General features: G+C 47.8%; 1 protein-coding gene across 1 annotated transcript; it reads left to right on the top strand.

Moving 5' to 3' along the window:
• The first annotated feature begins 712 nt into the window (after window positions 1-712).
• On the top strand, window positions 713-11477 carry CUNH10orf53 (chromosome unknown C10orf53 homolog). Its single transcript, XM_008696174.1, has 3 exons — window positions 713-809; window positions 10611-10730; window positions 11413-11477. Exons 1-3 carry the CDS (start codon window positions 713-715, stop codon window positions 11475-11477), a joined length of 282 nt encoding a protein of 93 aa, XP_008694396.1.
• Window positions 11478-18227: the final 6750 nt, after the last annotated feature.

Below are 18227 nucleotides of genomic sequence, written 5' to 3'. Positions count from 1 at the left end.
ACCAGAAGCAATATGAGAGGAGATAATGACTCACATTTTTCCAAAAACAGATGAAGGACTTAAATTCAGTTTCAAGAATCTCAACAAATCCCAGGCAAGATACATAAAAAGAAGCCTACAGACAGGCATCTTACAAGGGTTTCCAGTCCCTTCTATACACCCCTGGCTTGCCTGGGAAGGTTGTTTGGCCCTTCTGAGCCTCAGTTTTGTAAATACAAAGTAGAAGATACAGCCTACTTCATAAGGATGGTAAAATGGGTAAATGAGATAATATACGGAAAGTGCTTAGCATGTCACATGACACATACTTTCTGTAACCGGCTATAAATGTTGGCTATTGTTGTTGTTTTTCATTAACACTTGCCACACCGGGCGGAAATACCCCGTTTACCTGGCTGTGAGGGTGAGAAAGCAGGTCGCCTCTGACGACCACCACACCCTTCTTGCACCCCGGAGGTGGCGGTGCAGATATCCAGAAAGGGACATTCCTCATCCCGGGCCCCCATGCAGGCACCCAGCACCGGACTTGGGGGAGGATCCTCTGGTCGCCCCCACGCAGGAACCTAGCACCGGACTTGGGGGAGGATCCTCTGGTCCCACCCCTACCGGCCATGCCCCCGCCCAAGCCGCGTGGCCACACCCACTCGCAAGGGCCTGCAGAGCAGTTGCCTAGCAGTGTGTGTTGCGCTTTGGCCAGTGTTAGCGGCCGGCCATGCCGAGGGACGCGGTGGTCATCATTCGCTACGGGCCGTACAGTGCCGTCGGCCTGTCTGTGGAGTACCGCACCTTCCGCCTAGAGGGCCTGCAAGGTGGGCAGCCGAGCGCCCCAGGCCACCCAAATGCATGTGTCCAGGTGCACCCCAGCCTCTGAACACCAGAACGGGCCGTGCCCTCTGCCTGTACCTCCTTCCTTCCCGGGACCCACACCAAGTTCACACAAGTTGTTTGGATAGGAGGGATTACACACCCTGCTTTACACATTGGGACACTGAAGATCAAGAACATTAAGTGACTTTTCCAAGGTCATATGGCTGGAGAATGGTGGAGAGTCTATACCTTCAGCTTCGATCATGCAACAACCCTTTCCTGAGCACCTAATGTGTGTTGGACACTCTTCCAGGTACCGGGGACACCCTGGTGAACAAAGATAGATGCCCTTAAAGTGGCCTTCTCATTGTTGATGACTAGTTGAGAGTTGTGCCCGGACCTCCAACAGAGGAACACAAGCATAGTGGGACCTGCCACTGGCCATAACTGGAGGGGAGAGGGCGAGATCTGGAAAGGTTTAGTCGCTAGAATTTTACTTGAGTTGAGCTTTAAAGAGTAAGGAGAAAACCACCAGGTAAAGAGAAGAAAGAGCATGCCAGACAGAGGAGCGGCAGAGGCTGAAGCATGGACCAAGGATGTATTTGTTGAACAGTTGGGAGGATGAGGCTGGAGAGGTAGACAGGGACAGATCTGCACAGCCGTATGAAAGCTTCAGGCAGGAGGCTGAAACCATGGCTGCTGTGCGGAGAGCAGATCAGAGGGGGGCCAAGAATGGAAGCAAAGAGACAAGTCAAGAGACTTCGGGGTGGTCCAGGGGAGAGACGAGAGTAGTTCGGACCTGGATGGCCATAAGAGGGGGTACATTAAAGTAAGAGGAACGGTACTTCCTTGGAGGATAGAGATGGGAGGCGAGGGTCAGGAGGACATCCTCCAGATCCAGTCAGTGTCTGGCTTGAGTGACGGGCTGATGGGTGGCAGTGCTTGACACTAAAACCAAGGACACCACAGAGGGACCACGATTGGAGGACCATGCTCATTTTCAGCCATACGTCGATGGACATACTGAGTTAGCTCTGCAGTTCTGGAGTTCAGAGAAAAAGTCTGAGCTAGAGATAGGAAGGTCTGAGTTACGGATTTGGGGACAACATACAGAATGAGAGGAGAGCCCAGGACTGAATCCTCAGTGCTTTAAAATGCTCTAATGTCCCAATGAAACCTTCTCGCCAGCTTTCTCTCTCGGGGTTGTTGAGGTTCGCTGTAGCCCAGACAGCTATGCATTGTTCATTGGCCCTCACGCTGCCCTCGGCTTTTCCGCCCTGTGTGCGGTCCACATTAGGTGAACCAGAGACAAGGGCCTTGTGCCAGTCCCTGAGCTAGCCCCCGGACAGGCCGGCACAGACAAACACGGGAATCTGCAAACAAGACACAGGAACCAGGGCCCACACGGGGGGGCAGGGGCTGCCACCTGCCAGGCTACCAGCAAGCCGGGGAGGAGGTGGGACAAGGGCAAGTTAAGAGGCTGCAAGGCTCTCTTACCACTTTCAAGTTGCCTTTGTCTTGACTCAGCATTTTACTCTTTTGCCAACTTTGACTATTTTGCAGAGTTCTGACGAAGTGGGTTCTCAGTTTTCTGGTGGTTTTTTTAACTTCTCTGTGGAGGAATGGGAGTTCGGAGTGCCCACTCCACCGTTTTGCAGCTGTCTGCAGACCCTTTTTAATTATGTTTCTTGCTGCTGCCATAATCAGCACGACTCTATAGAGTTCAATTAGATCATTTACATACCAAGAATTATATTAAAGGAGAACGCATAAATAAGCATTTGTTATAACGTACAATTTACAAGTATTGAGGCTGTGGGGGGGCTTTCCATATAGTTTGTACACAAATCCCATTGATTCAACGGTCACCTCTGGTCACTTGTCTCCTACTTGCATTCTTGGCACTGCTGGCAGAGCAGAGATCAAGTACAAGGACTCTGAAGTCCAACCAATCTCCTTTTGAATTTGTCTCCACCATTTAGTAGCTGTATGGCCAAAGTCAAGATCAAGTTATTTTACCTTTCCGAACCTCAGTTTAGTTGTTGGTAAAATGGGAGCAGATCCCTACCTCACTGATGCGAGATTCCAATGGGAAAACGCACACAGAGCCATGAATACCATTCCTGCACATAGTAAACGCTCAACAAGCATTCTTATTATGGGGGGGTTACTAGGAGGGGGAGGAGGGAGCAGCTTGGGGCGTGCTGGGGAAGCGGCAAGCTGCTGGGTCAGGCTAGAGGACTTATGCAAAGAGAGAGTCAAGCCTGTTTCACCCTGGACAACAGGGAGCCAGCAACATTTCTTGAGCTAAAGAATGATGAGATTAAGGATGTACCTTCAGAGGCCAATTCTGAAAGAAGAGATTTGGGGAGGGGAAGTGAGAGAAGACAGATTATTAAGAAATATGAAGAGATTAGAAATTAAATTCTGAAGTTCAGAGAAAGACAAAAAGGACTGACTACCTGATTACTAAAGACTGCTTGGGGTCAGAAGTAGTTGTGACTTTATTTTTTTAAAAGATTATATTTATTTATTTATTTAATAGAGAGAGAGAGCACAATCAGGAGGAGCGGGAGAGGGAGAACCAGGCTCCCCACTGAGCAGGGAGCCCGTGGGAGAGGGTGCCAGGACCCTGGGGCCATGAATGGAGCCGAAGGCAGACACTCAACCAACCGAGCCACCCAGGTGTCCCCAGTAGTTGTGACTGTAAATGACATCTATCTGCTAATGGCTCCCAAACTTCTCTCTCCAATGAGGACCTCTCATTGTCATTGGGAGGGTCAGTAAGCATCTCAGACTAATATGTCCGAAGTCTCTAAACTGGCCTCTTAATACCCAGCCCACCCCAGCCGCTCCTGCCTTCTCCCCATCTTAGTGCACACACTCCAGTCTTTCAGTTACTCAAGCCAAAATGCTTGCAGGCATCTTTCTTTTTTTTTTTTAATTTTTAATTTAAATTCGATTTAGTTAACATATAATGTATTATTAGTTTCAGGGATAGAATTTAGTGATTCATCAGTTGCATATAACACCCAGGGCTCATTACATCACGTGTCCTCCTTGATGCTGATCACACAGTTACCCCATCCCCCACCCACGTCCCCTCCAACAGCCCTCTGTTTGTTTCCTAGAATTAAGAGTCTTGTGGTTTGCCTTCCTCTCTGTTTTCATCTTATTTTGCTTTTCCTTCCTTTCTCCTACGTTCATCTGTTTTGCTTTTTAAATTCCACATATGAGTGAAATCATATGGTACTTGTCTTTCCTGACTGACTTACTTCGTTCAGCATAATACCCTCTAGCTCCATCCACGTTGTTGCAAATGGCAAGATTTCGTTCTTTCTGATGGCTGAGTAATATTCCATTGTATATATATACACCACATCTTCTTTATCTATTCATCTGCAACGGATATCTAGGCTCTTTCCATAGTTTGGCTATTGTGGCCATTGCTGCTATGAACATTGGGGTGCAGGTGTCCCTTCAGATCACTGCATTTGTATTTTGGGGTAAATACCCAGTAGCGCAATTGCTGAATTATAGGGTAGCTCTATTTTTAACTTTTCGAGGAACCTCCATCCTCTTTTCCAGAGTGGCTGCACCAGTTTGCATTCCCACCAACAGTGTAAGAGGGTTCCCCTTTCTCCGCATCCTCGCCAACATCTGTTGTTTTCTGAGTTGTTAATTTTAGGCATTCTGATCGGTATGAGATGGTATCTCGTTGTGGTTTTGATTTGTATTTCCTCGATGGTGAGTGATGCGGGGCATTTTTCAGTGTCTGTTAGCCGTTTGTATGTATGTATCTTCTTTGGAGAAACGTCTGTTCGTGTCACAGGCATCTTTCTGTCCTCTCTTTGCCTCACACTCATCACGGGCACCATCATCTCCTGCCTGGACCAGTGCCCTGGCCTCTTTCCTGAGCTCCCTGTGACCACCCTTGTCCCCTGCAGTCTGTCCTGAGCACCAAAGCCAGCTGATGCCTCTAAGCTTGAGTCAGAGCATGACCTGTGCCTCCAAGAACATCCTGGTGGCTCCCAGCTCACTCAAGGGAGAAGCCAAAGGCTTACAGTGGCCTACCAGGCTCCTAGTGTCCTCCCCGACCTCATTTCCCCCACCACTACCCACTCCCTCCCCTTACTCTCTCTTCTGCAGCCACACTGGCCTCCTCACTGGCCTGTGAACCCCTGGTGCACTTTGGCCTTGGGGTTTGGCAGCTGTTCCACCTGGAATGCTCTTTCTCCAGATGCCTGCTAGTCCTCACTCTTTACCCTCTCACGGCCCCTGGGTGTTTCTCAAAAACCACCTTCATCCACGGGCGCTCCTTGAACATCCCCATCGAAAATGTCAACACCTCCCTCTGCCTCCCTCTTCCCTACCTCCCTTCCTTCCTGTCTTCTTTCTCCCCAGTGCTCATAAATTTGAGCACAGTCTTTTTCTATGCCCTCATACTTCATGAATTCATCTCTTTCTAGGCGAAACATACACTTCTCCTGTTTACCTCATTATCCTTCTCTTCCCCCAGGATGTGTGTTTCAGGGGAGCAGGTGTTCTTGTCTCTTCTGTTTTCTGCTCTGTCCCAGTGGACTGTGCCAGGTATATCTTTATTTTTTAAATATTTTATTTATTTATTTATTTATTTATTTCACCGCTGAGTGTGGAGCTTGTTGTGGGGCTCGATCTCAGGACCCTGAGATCATGACCTGAGCTGAAACGGAGTCAGACACTTAACTGAATGAGCCACCCAGGCGCCCCCGTGGCAGGTATATGTTAAGGGTCGTGAAACATGAGTTAAAATAAAACTGAATGGAGCTGAACACTGGATCCACAGGAGGTGAGACTTGGGGAGAAAGCAAACAAAGACAGAACTAGCAGACAGCAGGACCTTGGCAGTGGCCCCTCAGAGGTAGGAGAGAACCCAGGGGCAAAGGAGGCCAGTGAGATGAGGATTTCAGGCAGAAAATGGCTAATGGGCCCCAAACTGTGAAGTAGGAGTCATTTCTAGAACAAGATGAATTCGTGGTTGATGAAGGACATAGAAAAAAGTGTTCTCAAAGACGGGATGAGAAGGTAAAATGGCACAGAAACTTCAGAGGGCAACTTGACGGTGTCTTAAAATTTAACCGTGTACTGCAGAACCCGGCTATTCCGTTGCTCACACATGTACACAGAGGCGTGCCCAGGAATGTTTCCTGCCATGTTCTTGCTGATAGGGAGGAATTGAGAACAACCAGAGAAAGGACTGGCTCGAATAAAACTGTAGTCCGTCCATCCCATGAAGTGCAGTGCCACAGACCCGTGTGTATTCGTGGGGCTGGGTCACCGCGACACAGCGACACCATGACACAGCCACAGCGGTAAGCGAATAGGGTGTGTTCCTGAATTCCACTTATGCTGTGATCCCATTTCCATTGAAATGACAAAGAGAAGGGGAGAGGAACCAGTATGGGTGATTTAAAAACTTTTGTCCTGTAATTTCAAGGTTTTTAAAAAAACCTTGGGCCTACATGACGTTTATACTCTGATAAAATTTTAGAGTTTAAAATAATTTGGGTTTCTTTTTAACCAGCAAAAGGATTTTGTTTTGTTTTATTTTATTTTATTTTATTTAAGATTTTATTTATTTATTTTTGCTAGAGAGCGAGCGACCATGAGCAGAGGGGTGAGGGTGGAGTGGCAAAGGGAGAAACAGACTCCTTGCTGAGCAGGGAGCCCAATGCCGAACGCGATCCCTGGACGCCGGGATCATGACCTGAGCCGAAGGCACACGCTTAACCAACTGAGCCACCCAGGCGCCCCAAAAAGTATTTTAAAGAAGAAAGGGGGGTAAGTCAGGGTGTCGATCGGCTAAGAGGGGTAGGAGAACTGAGTGAGCCACTGAACGTGCTGGTGGGTCCCCACGTCTGAGAGCACAGGGTCAAGCAAAGGTGGGCTGAAGCCTCCGTCTGCAGGAGGTAGAAAGCTGGGAGGGATGAGGCCAAGAGCACAAGCAGCTCTTCCCACAGTAGGGGAGGGGAAGGAGTATCTTGAGAAGATCGAGGGGAGACTTTTTATGGCTGAAGGAGAAGAGCACTGGATACAACCAGCAGGTGGTTGATTTTTAAAGTTAGTTTGTGTGCCCCTGAATGATAATTCATATAATGCCAGCAGCCAGCATTTACTGAGGGCCCGTGACAAATGCCCGGGTGCTAGCAAAAGCAAAGCAGGACGGGTCTGCTGCCCCGTCTCTGTCCCCCCAACTCCATCCACCACTTTAGGGTCACTACTGAACATCGCACCACGCACAGAGTGGTGCATTTGTACGTCCTCCTCTGTAAAATCTGCATCTGAATTCCGTATGTTTCTTGGAAAATCATAGCCCTTTATCATGTCCCGTAGCCCTGCTGGCTTTGGAAATATGCCTGATCTTTCCTGAACTTACTGTGCCTTACAGAATCTGAAAATTTTTGTTCATTCCTTATGACCCACAAATTACAACAGTTCAGCAAAAATATTTCTCCTATGGCCTCAGTATTGATGAACTTGAACTAATGCTTAACAACAAGTCCAAAGTAATTCCCTGGCCATGGTTGCTCCTTGTCTGCTGCCCCGAATGAAGTCTGCCGAATGACCTGCTAAAAGGAAGGGAAAGGAATTGGAATGGACCCATAAAGATAGGATATGCCCTTAGTTAGCCAAGATGCTCTCTGTGCCGTTCTCCCACCCCAGCCCCGCATTAGCTGCACACGGTAATGGTCCTCAGCCCTGCAACTGTGCCGAGCAGAGGAGGGGGAGAGGCCTGTCTGTTTGCCGGGACTTCCTAACTAGCTCTGTTTAAATCCCAGATGGTGCACAATTCCACCAGCGCTGAGAAGAGGGAGGCTTTTCCGTGTCCCTTCATTTTCCCCGGATCCCCCTTGAAGAATGAGGTGCCACTTCAAAGAGGCAGGCTTTCTGCGGGTGGCCTTACAGCTTCTGGTTGATTTATGCTGGAGTTTAGCCACTGCCTTTGGAAAGACTTTGTTGCGTGGAGTATATTTATCTGACCTTTCTTTGAATAGACAACCCCATAGCAGCTCATAGGAAAAAATGGGTCCTCCATGTAGAGAGGTGGCATTTGGATGAGCCGCAGGAATTCTGGTACCTCTCCAAGTTTGATCCCTTAAGCCTGCACTGACCACCCTGTAGCTGGGCTCAGCACATCCCGGATTGATGAGAAGGGGACAGGCGTCCTGAGAGTGAATCTACGATGTGGACTCCGAGGTGGCTCATCGCTTTAATAAGAAGCAGACTTAGGTCACTCAGTGTCCAAAAGAGTCATTGGAGGTGCCCAGCGCCATTACACCGAGCTCGCTTATTTAACAAGCTGTTTTAACACCGGGCACCTGGTGGGGTTGGAGGGATGCGGACTATGGTTGGCGAGGGAGACATGAGCCCTTAAAGGCCCCGAGAGCCCATGCTTCGCGAACCGTACAGAGGTGAAGTGAAGGGTGATATATTCTCTTAAGAGGATTTCTTCCTGTTGGGCTCCTTGGCTCAGGTATGAGGCAGACTCTCATTATTTGGCACCACTGACTTCCCGAGGGTAGGTCATTTGGTGCATCGAATCCTGTTTCTTAGATGCACTTTGCCGTGAAAGAGTGCGGCTCTTCTCATAAAACAGAGCCCAGAGCCAGATGCTCCAGGAGACTCAGTCAGACGGGGCCCTGCCCTGCGCGAAAGGAAAGCACCGCAGCGGGGTTCTCAGGGGCTCCCCCTGACTTAGACTGCAGTCACAGTGAGCACGCATACAGAACCCGTGCCTCCTCCTCGCCAGGACCCCCAGGCCTTAGGGAGTGGGTGCTGTGTGTGAGTCGGGTAGAGGCAACAGCTTGTCTCCAGAGACGAGGTGGGAATGGAGAAGCTGGTTTGTTCCTGATTTCTTCCCATCATACTGAAGTCCATTTCCCAGGAACATCTTCTGACAATGCAAAGCCAAGGTCCTGGAGGCCAAGTTGCCTCTTACCCACTCACTCGCAGATTTCCCTCTCTGGGTCCACGTCCCCACTCCTGAATGGGTGTTGCTGGGAGAGCGTCTGATCCCCAGATCCACTGGCCATCCCCAACTGCATGGACCACTTCATTGAAATAGTCATTGGTCCAAGCTGAGTGCCTTCCTCCAAAGATGTTTAAGACAGGACACTTAAATAGGATACAATAACATAAATATGCTGCAGAAAAAGACGCGGGTGTTCCGTAGAGAGCGGCGTTAGCTGATGCCGGGTCAATTAGGGCCACCACTGGGTGCCTGAAGAGCGCTATCTTGTTAATGGAGATCCTCACTGAGTTACTCTCTGAAGTTGCTTTCCAGAAGTGAAATTAAAATCACGCAATTAAAATGTTCACAGTTGGGGCTGGATGTTCTTGAACTGATTGAAAGATGAAGAAGTGGACACGCCAACATTTTGAAACAGCAATTGTCTCTGTAATTAAATGCAATTAACTGACATAACTGTCTGCTTTTCTGCACATAAAACTGATTGCAATTCTAAGACTTTAAAAATAAATAAATAAACGTGCCCTTCCTCTGATTCCTCTTCCCATCCTAACCAAAATTCTCACCAACGTATGACCAGAGATGGTGGTTTAGCGCATGGACTCTGCCACCAATGTAACAGGTGAACATATTAAGGAAACTGGGGAGAGCAGCGTTAGAGAACACAGACTCCATGATGGTCAATGCACGTCATTTCTCCTAAATGCATAGGTTTTTGGATTTCCACAACGGAGGATAGATCTAACAACTTTTCCGTGGCTGTACTCTAAGGAACTGATAACCAAAAAGCAGCCTCCAAAGTTTAGCTCATTAGGTTTGTTTTTTTTTTAAAGCATTTTGTTTCTTATTATTATAGAAACTCTGGAAAATGCTGAAAGAATAAAGAGAAAGAGGTTTCACATACTATTACCACAGAGGTATACCCACTGATTATTTCTTTTTCTTTTCCTATTACATATACATATTTTTCTTAGTATTGAAGATGTATTTTCATAAATATTATATATGTACCCTGATTGTTTGCTTATGTTACAAATATTTTTCTTGCTATTAAAAAAATTCATAAACATCTTTTGAAATGTTTGAATAAAACCTCATCATATGGACCTACCATCATTTGCTTGACCAGCCTCTTCTGATTAGGACAGTATGTTATTCAAAGCATTTCCTATTGTAATACTGCAGAAAGGAACATCTTGTTACAAAAGTCTGCCTGAATTCCTTATTTTCTCCTGAGGAAGCTTTCTTATAAATGTAATTTATTTCTTATAAATGTAATTTATACATTTATACAATAAATACATTTCTTATAAATGTAACTTCCCAGGCCAGTGTTTAGTTCATTTTGTAATTCTAAATTCTGAATTTTTGTAATTCTAAATTTTCTTGAGGCTTTTGAGGCTTTTGGCATATACTGCCAAATTACCTCCAGAAAGGTGACCAATTCATATTTCCCTCCCGCAGGAAAAGAAGTCACCTGATTCCCCACATCCCTTCCAACATTATCATCTCTATAAGAAAAGTTCAAAAACTCTTCCTGGAGACATCTCATATTTTTCACACATCCTATGGGTCTGGGGTAAATTGTAACCAAAACCTGAATTGCTCAGGTCCCCGGCTGTACTTCCCGGCAAAGGCGAGGGCACAGCTGGGGCAGCACCAGGAAGGTACCCCCAGTGCACAGCAAGGAGCAACTGGAGAACAAGCCAGCTGCCGCCATCCATGAGGACATCTGCCCATCAGGTTAGTCTAGAGCCTGTCCCCGTGTTACCCACACCCTCTCCATCTTTTGCAGCTGCGTTGACCAGAGATGGACACAAGGTCATCCTGGAGAAGATAGAAGACTGGAATGTGGTAGAGCTCATGGTGAATGAAGAGATCGTCTTCCACTGTAACATCAAAGACTTGGAGTTTGGTAAGTCCTTCAGCGCTGCTCCCAACCAGCCCTTTGCATTCTCGGAAGCGTGCTCGATTTCAAGTGGGTGATGCCCAGTCTCAAGCTGGGTTTTTTTCCGCGTCTTAAATTCTTACTCAAAACCCTGTGCTGTGTTACGTGCATGAGCACGTCCTAAGCCACACACAGTTAAATGCTTGATGCTCTGGACTTCTTTCCAGAACACTGGAAACAGAGGAGGGACAGAAAGAAAAATGAAGTTTTAGCCCTAGATTTCAAATGATATCATAGGAATTTAGGGGTAAGAGGTTTCGGGTTTTCTTTTTCTTTCTTTTTCTTTTCACATTTTAGCAATGTGTGTTTTATCAGGGTTTGCCTCCAAAACAGTTTCTGTTTCATTTGACTATTCTACCTAGGCTCGCTAAGACAATAAGAGTCCATACGCCGGCCGGCCGTGCCATTATCAGTGAGGCTCTAGGGATCTCTCGGCCCTGGAGAGCTTCCCGCCTGGCAGGCTGGCACCGCGCATCCCGCACTCTGTTCAGAAATAAAAGCTTGTGCGATCCATCCATACTCTGTTAAAGGCTAGTTGACAGTTGACGTGCCTGTGTACTTTGAGACTTGACCTCTAGCAGAAGCCATGTCTTCTATGACATGCATTGTATAGAAAACTGGCCAAAGAAAATCCTATCTATTTCCCTAGGAGGTGATGGTAAACTAGACCCGCTGTGTGAAGAGGCCAGGATAGCCGTCCTGAATGCCTACTGATCTCCTCGTCCAAACAGTCATCTGAAGTCAACAGAACAGCAGCTGCCTCTGGCCCCTCCGTGCAGCAAACAAAAGCAGCCATTCCAGGCCATGCACGCTGGGCTCTAGCAATCCCAGGTGATACCAGCCTGTCCTGCAGCCTGCCCACCACAGTGTCTCTCACCTGGCTGCAAGGAAGCAGGCCCCACAAAAATAATAAAACATCCTTTGCAGCATCTTTCAATCTCAACCCACAGGGAGAGCCCTCCAATATCAATCAGGTACACATTGAGCTGAAGGAAATAATAAAATGCAATCTAATAACAAAGCGCCATCCCGTACTAATAACACAGAGTTTGCCAGAAGCATCTGAGATTCCAGTCTATAGTAAGTAAAGAGCTAGGAATGGGTGAAATTAAAGATTGGGCGGAAAGGGGAACAGGCAGGGAAAAAAGCGGCCCTTGAAAATCTGAACCAAAAGTGTATGTCGGTATTTGGAAAACTGGCTATTTCTACAGGCTGATTTCTTGCTCCCAGGGCAATAACATTTCAAATGTTCATAGACAAGCACTTAAAGTCAAATCATCAGTTATTCATTAGAACAAGAAAATTATCTGCCTTCTTTGCATTCTCCAGTCCAATGAGCCCTTCTGGACAGAGCCCAGAAGAGCACAGGACAGAAGGGTCATCCTTATCCGTCTGGGTGAAAACGCAGCCCTGCAGAGTTAAGGAAGGATTTTAGTTATGGTCACTGTAAAAATCAGCTACGTCAACGTGATGCTCCTTGTGCTTTCAGCCCGAGGCGCCCAACTGTAGCACCGTGCTTAGCTATAGAGAAATGCAGATATTGATCTGATGACGTTAAGTGTGACGTCATGGTAAGAAGGCATCACACCTTGGAGGAGAAAGAGGAGAAAGATGGATTCCTTCACAGAAGACTCTGGGTGCCCTGGGGAAAGAGAAGAGCTTTCAGGCTTCCACAGGCCACCGCTGGCTCGGAGCACACACTCCCCAGGGAGGGGGCCACCCTGCTCCCTGTGGCTTCCCTGCACCTGGCAGCCACCCTCTCCATCCCTCCAGGTGGCCTCAAAGCCCCCGCACCGCAGGACTTCAAAGGCATCTGGGAGGCAATGAAGCTACTTGCACAAGTTCTCTCTCGCATGTGAGGAGATGGGGGATGTAATTTTCATTTTCAGCCCAAGCTTCACTTACCAGATTTCATTCAGAGATTACCAGCACTTAAGACTGCAAATATTTAATCATCCTCACTGAGAACCTGAGGCTAAAGAACTTTCCTCCTGGGGTCTGGTGCCAGTTTTCACACGTCTTCAGTAACCCTCGATTTAGTCCCTCTTTCCCAAAGACCAGTTTCAGTTATTATAGGTGTAGCCTTCTGCTTTCATATAAACATTTTACTCCAAGACAAATACCATTTTCATTACAGTAAAATGGAAAAATACAGGTGAGGATAAAGCATCAATTTGATAACATTTTGGTATATTTCAGTTTGAGTTTCTTTGATTTATGTCTGATTATTCATTAAGAGATAGATATATAGAGAAATTGATTTCACTCATTCGTGATCACATTGTATGTACCCAATTATGTATCTATTTTTTAACTTAACATTTTATGTTGATCCTCTTCCTGTGTGATTAAAACATTTGTCTAAGCATTCTTTTTTTTTTTTAAGATTGTATTTATTTATTTGACAGCACAAGCAGGGGAAGCAACAGGCAGAGGGAGAGGGAGAAGCAGGCTCCCCACTGAGCAGGGAGCCCGATGCCGGGCTCAATCCTAGGCCCCTGTGATCATGACCTGAGCCGAGGGCAGATGTTTAACTGACCGAGTCACCCAGGTGTCCCTTATCTAAGCATTCTATCATGAATCAGGCGATTTCTTCCTCCATGAACAATGATTCCTACTTTCACTGCCATAACTTTTTCTGCTAAGAAATAAAATTGCATTATTTCCCACCTGCAGTCAGGGCAGTAACTTCAGCCCCAAGGACTGAGGCTCCTCCTCGGGCTCTGCCCCCGTGTTGAACGAGCACTCCACCAGCCAGCCGCCTTACCCTCCCCTGACTGGCCCCATCCCAGCCTGGCTGAGTGGCCTCAGAGCCTCACCCTCCAACCTGCTCTCCTTCCCTCCCTGACCAGAGCAGAAGGGCAGGTGAGGCAAGATTGCACACGATTCTAAGACAAACTCGTGGGCACAAAGCTTCTGGGAGATGGCTGTGCCCAGGATGCTGTGCTCCAGCTTCCATCCGAGTTAAATGAGGTATGAATCAGCATGACCAGGCAAAGTCACAGGGTCACCTCTGGGTGGTAGGCTTGGGGGGGGGGTGGGGGGAGGCAGGACTTTCATTTCTTCCACATTGTAAATGTTTTCAGTGGTGGAATTTTTACTTTGTGTGTGAGTGTGTTGTGTGTTGGGCTTGAGGGTGCTTTTCAATAAACATTTAAAGCAAAATCGCGCCCCTGGGTCTTTCAGTCGGTTAAGCATCTGCCTTCGGCTCAGGTCATGATCTCAGGGACCTAGGATCGAGTCCCTTATCAGGCTCCCTGCTCGGTGGGGAGCCTGCTTCTCTCTCTCCCTCTGCTCCTCCTCCCTGCTCTTTCTCTCTCTCTCAAATAAATAAATTAAAAATCTTTTTTAAAAATCAAGAATTTGACATAAAGGTCATCTGTCCATGTGACGTAACCCTTTTCTGTCATTGATTAAGCAGAGCTTTCTCTTCGGAAATGTAATCAGTTTTTCAGTCTGAAGAATTGTGCCCATATCCTCCTTCATCTTCCTCTGTCTTATGTCTTCCTGAACATCTGTCTCCCTGCACAGAAACAGGAAGCATGGCTCGCTCCTGACTGAAGGCAAAAGCCCTCTGCGCTTCAACAAGCTAGACATTCAGGTGCCTTTTAATGCTTTTAAAATGCCACTTAATTAAGTCATATTTTAAGTTTATTAAAATGCCAAATCAACTTCATTACTTGACATGAAAATGTGTAAAGAAAGTGTCTCTTTAGTAGATGTCTTTACTATCTTTTAATAAAATTAGAAACATAGCTTTAACTTGCTAGCTATTTTAAGTGAAATTCAGAATCTCTAAGCCTGTTTCTTCTAGTTTTAAAATGTACAAAGAATGAAGTTTTTAGGAGCCTCCCGGGGCTTGGTGCCTGGGGCCTCACTGGCTTTACCGGCTCTCTTGGTGGTTTCACCCTTAAAACCTTGACGAACAACATGTGACAAGTCCATATGTAAGAGAACTGTGTGAAAAATCCATTCCCAAGGTGAGCTGCTGGGACATTTGAGCAGTGGGTGTATGGTGGGGGGAGAGGCCCAAAGGACTCTGCATAACCTCGCTAGCAAATGCTCCTCCCATGGACCCTATCCCAAAGTAATATTTGAATTTGATGCACAAATTTCCCTGCACTTTGAGGGAGAAAAATCTCGGGGGACATGTGTACAGCCTGTGGGGGCCATGCTTCCAGGAGAAATACGCAGGTGACCAGATCCAGGTGAAAGACCAGCAAACGTCGGCCGAAAGTGGCTGGCCTAAAGCAAAGAGAAATATTCTTCCCGAATTGTTTGAACCTTCCGAGGGAGCGTGACCAGGCGCACCAGCCCTGGAGGTAAGCTGATGTTCTGAAAGGAAGGGAGCCCTGAATTCTCCTCCGCGGGGGCCACAGGTCCCCACCCAGCCTGGAGGCCGCAGTCAGGCAGCACAGACTGAGTGGCACGAAGCAGGTAAAAAGGAACAAGAGGACTAACAGCAGAATGACAACCTTGGAGACCGGGGCGCCGTGGGGAGTGGGGACTGGGATGGCCTTAAGGGCCCACACTGCTGCTGTGGTCTCGAAGTTCTGAGTTTTCCCAGAAGAGTGGAAATCTAGATTTTAATTTGAAACTTTTGGTTTTAAAGTGTGGGCTCAATTTTTTGAAAGACACAGTGCCAACCAAAAATGAAAAAGCAAAACAGGAACTACCACATCCGGCCCATTCGCAGGATAATCATCTGCTCCTGGTTGCCGACCCCGCCCAGTTTACACCTTCGGCCTGGCTGTCATTATCCCCATAAGCGACGAGGTCACCCTTCCCATGAGGCCCAGGGCCCTCCGCCCCAGTGAAACCACTTGACTCCGCTATTTGATTACGCAAATGAAAAGCAGAGGCTGTTTGCAGATCTCTGAAATCAAGACATTTGAGAAGCTAAGCGCCTAAAAGGCCTTCTTGTTCTCTGTGATCAGGTACAAGGGGGCCCAGCTGTAGGCAGAGCTGCGTGCCCCAGATCACATTGCCTGATGGGAAATGCTGTTCTCTGAGTGAGGTAAGTGGGGGACTGTAGGTGCCTGCATCATGATGGGCCTTTTTGAAAGCACATGTTCCTGTTCAAGAGGCTGTTCGGAAGAGATCAAGAGGGGAGACCCAGAAGCCTAAGAGGAAGGGTAAGTCCCAACCTTTGCTTCGTGTGGGAGTCTCGAGTCCAGGCTGTATTACTCATGCCCCCAATATATAATATTTAGGACCAAACCCTTCTGAGTCCTTAAAGGAATGCACTGATGTTATAGTGTCCATGTCCTCCTATGCTCTGATTTAATGACCCTGGGATGGGCCCCAGGAATCATTTTAACACATGAGTCCATTGATTCCAGCGCACAGAAGCCAACTGCGCTCTGAGAAACTTGGGACTGGGGTGTAAGGGAAAGACCACATCCCTACAGGGACAGGTGGGTTCCCCTGTAAAGGGAATGGAGTTGTCCTCCCTCAGTCACACTGGGCAGGGATGGGAAGACAGGTGAGATGGAATGTTTCTTCCCTCTGGGCCTCCCAGATTCCAAAGAAACTAGGAAGGCTTGGAAATCCTCCTGGGATGTGAGAGAAGCTTGTCTCTGGAGCATGGAGGCAGGTTGGAGGTTAGGCTAGGAAGCCTGCTGCGGCCAGTACTCCGTGAATGTGACCAACAATCCCAGAGCCTCCAGCAAGCTCTTGACTTCTGAGCTGTGATGTAGGGAGAGGAATCTATTCTTCTTCTCAGTGTGTGTCTACTCTTGGGCTGCAGGGAGGTTCAGTTAAAGGGGGAAGGGCATATAACCCCAAGGTATGTACAGCGACCGCAGAAGCCTTAGAAAGCAGTGGCTCTGGAACATGCTGGAGGTGACTCCCTATTGAAAAAAGCCTGTCAGAGGCCCAGAGCAGCGTGGGAGACCATTGGGGTACATCCCCCCAACACTTCTGTCCAGAGAAGGGGGCACATTGAAGGACACTTGTCCTTTAGCCACGCAGGAAGACACTTTTGAGCAAACTTGGCCTTTTGTTGCCAATAATTTAATTGTACCCATGAACCAAGAAGAGTCAGGCGGCTTTGGGTTATAAAAGTAAAATTAAAAATAAAAATTACTTGCCCTTTCTGTATGTATATCTGTTTATTAAAAACCCACACTTCTATTAGTAGGTCTTTCACCTTGGATAAAAATCAGTCCAGGTACTCGTCACTTGGCAGAAGAGGTAGACTCTGGCCCAGTGTGGCAGTCAGCAGCACCTCTGGGGACAGAGGAGGAGGGCTGAGGGAAAGGCCACACCTGCCTAAGGCTGTGTCAGATTTCGGCCTTGTTCAGTCTGCAGACACCTTCTTTGGAGACAAAGGTGGTACCCTGGCCCTCCCCAGGGGAGTGACCTGCAGCCAGGTGAGCCTCTGTCACTGATGTGAGCATGTCCTGTATGGGGACAACAAGGTGGCGAGAACCCCGGCTAGAAATGTTTTATAAAGTGCTTCTTTCTCCATTAACTTTCATTTTATTTTATTTTTTTTAAAGATTTTATTTATTTATTCGACAGAGATAGAGACAGCCAGCGAGAGAGGGAACACAAGCAGGGGGAGTGGGAGAGGAAGAAGCAGGCTCATAGCGGAAGAGCCTGATGTGGGGCTCGATTCCGCAACGCCGGGATCACGCCCTGAGCCGAAGGCAGATGCTTAACCGCTGTGCCACCCAGGCGCCCCTTAACTTTCATTTTAAACCTGAAAGTATATTTCTTTTTTTTTTTTAATTTTATTTATTTATTTGAGGGAGCACAAGCCAGGGGAGGGGCAAGAGGGAGAAGGAGGGAGAATCTCTCGACTCCCCACTGAGCACAGAGCCCCACATGGGGCTCGATCCCAGGACCTTGGGATCATGACCCGAGCTGAAGTCAGACGCTTAACCGACTGAGCCACCCAGGCCCCCCTAAAAGTGCATTTCTCAACTACAATCATTATTGTACTCCAAGTTGCACCCCAAATTCATTATGGTTTCTCACACCTTGTAAGTCCTACCTCGGACCTAGACCTTGGCTGATACACACCCAATCTGGTTTCCCCACATTTCTATACACCATGCCTTTCTTGTTCCTGCCTTTCTCGTGCTTCTGTCTCCTCCCGAAAGCCCAGGCTGTGTTCTCTGGCTGAGAAAATGTTGCCTAAACTTCAGCCCTGCTCGAAGCCTTCCCCGCCCCTCTCCTCTCCGGCCCGTAGCACCAGGTACAACCTCGCGGGCGCTTCCTACCGCCTGTCGTTCTATGCGGAGGCCGCTTGCTGGTCTCCCCACGCCTCTGCGGGAGGAGCTCCCCAGCCAAGACGCTCTCTTCTCTTGCCCGTGTGCTCTGCATGTGTGGAGTCAAGTTCAGCAGCGCATCGAAGAAAAACCCAAAGTAACAGTGGTTGAAACCAGTTAGAAGCGGGAAGAAGCTGTGGTGGTTAATTTTATGAGTCAACTTGGCTGGGATGCAGGGTGCCCAGAT

The sequence above is a fragment of the Ursus maritimus genome, unplaced genomic scaffold (assembly GCF_017311325.1).
Source record: "Ursus maritimus isolate PB19 unplaced genomic scaffold, ASM1731132v1 scaffold_7, whole genome shotgun sequence".
Taxonomy (NCBI): Eukaryota; Metazoa; Chordata; class Mammalia; order Carnivora; family Ursidae; genus Ursus; species Ursus maritimus.
The sequence above is the reverse complement of the archived record's forward strand: the minus strand, read 5'-3'. Positions and strand labels throughout refer to the sequence as shown.